Source organism: Montipora foliosa, chromosome 9 (assembly GCF_036669935.1).
Source record: "Montipora foliosa isolate CH-2021 chromosome 9, ASM3666993v2, whole genome shotgun sequence".
Classification (NCBI taxonomy): domain Eukaryota; kingdom Metazoa; phylum Cnidaria; class Anthozoa; order Scleractinia; family Acroporidae; genus Montipora; species Montipora foliosa.
In genome coordinates this window covers 24,350,616-24,355,615 of record NC_090877.1, presented here as the reverse complement: position 1 = coordinate 24,355,615, position 5,000 = coordinate 24,350,616, and the positions used below count along the sequence as shown (strand labels likewise).

The 5,000-nt window shown below is 40.6% G+C and overlaps 1 protein-coding gene across 1 annotated transcript in view; it reads right to left on the bottom strand.

Moving 5' to 3' along the window:
* Positions 1-500, bottom strand: part of LOC137971598 (uncharacterized) — a 585-nt gene extending 85 nt beyond the window's left edge. The window contains exon 1 of the mRNA XM_068818399.1: positions 1-500. This exon is cut by the window's left edge and continues 85 nt beyond it. Coding sequence (XP_068674500.1) covers positions 1-500 — 500 coding nt within the window.
* Positions 501-5,000: the final 4,500 nt, after the last annotated feature.

The following is a 5,000-nucleotide window of genomic DNA, read 5'->3' as shown; positions in this document are numbered from 1 at the left end:
AACTTGCTGAGAATTTGACGTTTCGTTAGCTTCATAGGGCCCGCTGTTGCATTGTCCGTCATACTAGTTGATTCGATTCTGATCTTGAATGAAAATTTATCTTCTTTGGGAAGCCAGACAGTTCCTAAAGCTTTCTCTGTATGTGTTTCGCCTCCAAGCACGATTTCCTCTGAATATTCTTTAGAATCCAGGGTTACATTTGATGTCCTCTTCTTGACTTGAAAACCTCCAGTAGCGAGTACTTCATCAATGTCAGCGATCAGCATTTTAGCTTCATTAGGATCGACGGCCGAGTCGCATATGTCGTCCACATAAGTGTTGTTAAGGACGGCTTTGGCGGCCTTTGGTTTTGCGTCTTGATTTAGTTTTGCCGTTTTTTGCATTGCTGTGATGGCCATCGCTGGTGCAGGCCGGTCTCCAAATATTTGTGAGAACGGTCTTAACGTAAGTGACCGGCTCACGTTCCATTTCGAAGTTTCTCCATAGGAATCTGTGGACATGTTGATCATCTGGCAGGATGGCGACCATGAAGTACATTTTCGTTATGTCACCACAGACGGCAACTGCATTTTCTCTAAATCGTAACACAACACCAAATAGGTTGTTCAATAGATCAGGTCCCTTGTACCAATAGTCGTTCAGGCTGTGGCCCTTAAAGGAAGCTGAGCTGTTGAACACGATTCTGATCGGCGTAGTCTTCTTTCCTGGGCGCACAACAGCATGGTGGGCTATATAGTGCACTGGTCCCTTCCATTCCTTATTCTCTTCCTCCGTTAAGAAGTACCTTCTGTGAAAATTCTGTACGGAAAACAACTCAATTACGTATGGGTAAATGAGAAAATAAAATGAGAAAATACGTAGTGTCTAGAGGCGGAGTGAATACTTTGAGCAAGGTAAGTGCGTGGTGCTGATCTCCACGAATGGCAATTCGAACTGATCCCTTCGTATCACATGAGGAGACAAGTTGTACCACATATATGTTGGACATTTCATAAGACTTGCGTTTGTTGCCGTTACATAAGTTATCTTTAAGCACATTTTGACTGTTTCAGTGTCAAAGAGGCTGTTGAACAGTTCTTGTGGTGGAGTAGGAGGAAAAACACCATCTGCAGGTGTAATTCTACTGATTGGAGTAGTTGTGAGGTACTTCGTGGAGTTAAATTGTTCATCTGTGATGGTGTAACAGAGCTTATTACTAACCTCTTGGTGTTACACCATAGAAATGGGGCCTGTGTTGTCAGTAATGGTACAGCGGGTTAGCCACTGCGATAAGAAAGCCACATGACTTGTTCAATGGAATCCGAATCAAGTGTTAAATTCCCTATTACAGATGTCAATTGACTTTCTTCGATGGTGACCACAGGTTCCTCGACAGACATCGATAAGGTCCAAGAGTATTCGTATGAGATGTCATTATTGTTTTCGATTTCAATGCGAAACCTTTTGTTGAGGATGGATAAGGTCGTGCTGGGAAGTATCTTGAACACGTCTTTTTTGTGTGATATTATGCAGAGTAACTGGCTCTCTCGAGTTTTCATACACTTTTAAGAGTCTCTGTTTGTCAGTGTCGTAGCATACTGCCGCGTCTTTGGTGGAGATGTTCGTCGATTTGAAATAGGAGGAAAGGATTTTGCTGTGCTTTTCTAGTGATGGGTGAGACATTGTGGACATATCCCTTAAGCACTGAACGTACTAGTACCTAGCGTGATGGCGGCTGTATGCGTGTAGATGTCTGGTAGTTCATGTCGTTTCTGTTTGTATTGTTTTTGTTCTGAATATACAATATGCCAACTGAGCACGAAATCTTTAACGGTTTCCGAACTTAGGAAAATGCGGAAGGATGAATTTCTTCCAAGTATTCAGCGTGAAAATCAAGCATGAGTTTGGAGTGTTGAACGCCGCCATCATGGTTCTCACAGATCGCTGCGATGCGATCGAAAAATTGCAGGGCTTCATCTCGGCAAAGTATGATAAAGTTTTAGAAGCTCTTCAGTCAGCTAATAAGAAGTCAACTGATCATGAGCTGGAAGGAAATAACAAGATGCAAGATGATCGGATTAAAAGGCTGGAACAAGCGTTGTTTTAAATTGATTGCACGATCAATGAAACTCAACAATAATTCAGAAGAGATTGCTTGGAGGTAACTGGCATTCCCATGCTGCCAATTGACAGCCCAAAGCATTTGGTTAAAGAATTGGAGCTGAATTAGATGATGACTGTATTTCGACTGCTGATACAAAGAAACTTAAGAACTGTATCATAGTAACTCGTTGTGACGCCTTGACAAACTGGTTTTAATTTGTCCCATTTCAGAAACGTTATCAATAAACACATCAGAATCTATGAATAGTCACGAGCCAAAGGTAACCTAGTGATCCTCTGTTCTTGCCAGAATGGGAACCTTTGGATCTGTTTCTGTCAGGTAAGACACTTTTGGTGAGTACAACAGCTATTCTCACTCATCGAGTTTGCGCCAGTTTCGCCAGCGATGGTATGCAATGTTTGTAAAGCGTGCCTTTCATCCCAAGCGTCACAAAGCAGCAATTGTTTCTCCTTTCTCTGATTTACACACTCATTGCTCTTATCAGTGCAAAGGCATTCCCTCAACCCACCGACTCTCCACCGTTAATCTTGTCTACCGACCACTAAGAGACGAATTATGTTCCATGGAGTGTAGAAAAATGAGTGTGTAGTATAAGAGTTCGAAGACTTATGTGGGGTCCTCACAAATACTAAACATGAAAAACCTTCATGGAACGGATCAAAATGTGTCAATGAAACGATGGGTACTTCTTTGGAAGAGAGTTGACCAATAGAAAATGTAGAAAATAAGCCAATGAATGTCAGGCGATTCTTCAAATTGAATTAGCTTTTGTTGTAAACAAGTGAGAATTGCCACGTACAATATTCTGGTGGGGTAAAGTGCGAGTGCTGGTTAGCCAATTTATTTATCTTGACAGTTTTGATCATGTGTAAAAACGTGGGAAAGATCACGGAAAAGTGCTTTTGAACACGTGAATTGCGTCAAGTTGGCATCAAAGTGGTCAATGAAAGGAAAGAGGGTTATCACTGGATTGCTAATATGGCAATCCCAGTAGGAAAATGGGTGAAACTTAGTCGTTTTTCCTTTCTCTTTTTTCTTTTCCGTGTCGGGAAAAGTCTTTCCTATCCAACCCCTGCTAAGTAGTGTCTTTGTGCGTAGAGTCTTCTTGGCGTATGTTTCTTCGGTTTCAGGGGGTAGTAGCAATGCGTAGATATTATCCGGTGGACACAGTAGAATATTTAATTAAGGTATCACTATACCCCAAAATTGATAATTTTGACAAATTTTAGTTTTTGATATTCCCAGGTACATCTCATCGAGTTCTGTTAATTGCGAAAAGTTCCGCGAAAAAAGGTTTCTTATAGACAAAGTTGTAAAGGAAAAACGATTCTATGAATAAATTATCTCTAATGAGAAGCTGTCAACAAGTTGTCATTATCAAATAAATTGCAATTAAAGGTCACGTGATAGAAGCGCAGCATGTTTGCTTTGCATCGCGCGATAAGTCTGTCACGGGTAATCGACTTGTTTTGTTGACGTTGTGGAAAGTGTCTTCAAGAAACAAACGCAAAAGATCGTGTCCTTTTTCAAGTGCGAAGAAGGCACCGAAACGGAAAACCTCAAAAGTATTTAATAAGGAATGGGTCGAAGCGCTCACCGCTAGTGATAAAGCCCGGGGGGGGGGGGGGGGGGGACCCCCTTATAAGGGCTTAATGGGGACGTGCGGCCAGCCAGGGTATGTTTTTCGGGATTTTTGTCTTGAACAGGGTATCGAATTTATAATTTTTGTCTTAATCAGGGTATCGATTTATCAATTTTTGTCTTAAACTGGGTTAAATGTCTTAAACAGGGTATCAAAAATCGGAATTCTGTCTTAAAATGGGTAAGAAAATCAGCGATATTTGTCTTAAACAGGGTCAGGGTATGAGGGGTCGCGCCGCACCTCCCAAACCAAGGATACATCGCTCCTTTATCAATCAACACGTAATTACTTTTCACATGTTTTGAGATCTTATTTTCCCTACACCGGAAAAACGCCCTAAAGTGTATTTTGCTTTATTTCTCAAAACTAACATTTCATCGAATGAGGCGCACGTTTCCATTTCGTTTACAGCAAGTTTTCATCCTTTTTTGCTGAAACTTGGCAAAAATGTTGCTCGATGATGTGGCAAAAAAACCGTGTCCGGGAATTTTTATTTTTTGCCTCCTTCGAAGGCAATGAGTATTTAAGCAAAGCTAATGCGTGTTTTATAAAAATTTAAAGTTTAACAGCGTACAAAAAAACAAACCAGGCAACGGTTTTTTAGATGAAGGTTTGAAGAAAACGTAGCTCGCTTTCTAGGGTTAAATTCTGACCGGAAACGAACTCAATTTGTGAAACTACATACTTTTAAAAAATGATCGCTATTTTAGGAAAGGTTTTTATTTCTTGCCTTAAATCAACTAATAATCGAAATTTACCATTCCTAAGCTTTTAGAAAATATATACTTTATTGGGGTTTTCATAAAACGTGTGCCCGTGAAGCAGCGACAATGCGAGGTTGTCATTTGGGGTACACTGATTCCCTAACGTGCAATGGCGTCGAAAGTCATTGCAACGCAAATGGCGTTTTAGTGGATCTTTAAACAAAATATACTCTTATGGAGCTCAATAATGGAGGGCCAATTGGATAAACAAGACAGGTGGTAAAAAATAAATATCTGGAATCTTCAAAGCGACGAGTAATGCTCTTCGACAACAATTGCATCTTTCGCCGTCGGATATCAGAAAGAGAGCTTTGTTTCTAATGTTATTTGGTGTTATGTACAACACTGAAACCAACACTGATTGGCAAATTCTGTATGGGTTAACCCTAACCCTAACGAAAGACGTAAGTTTCTAGGCTAAAAAGTACGTTGTCTAACTCTAAAAGCGACGAACGGTTAACATTAACAAGAACCTTGACACAAGATGATC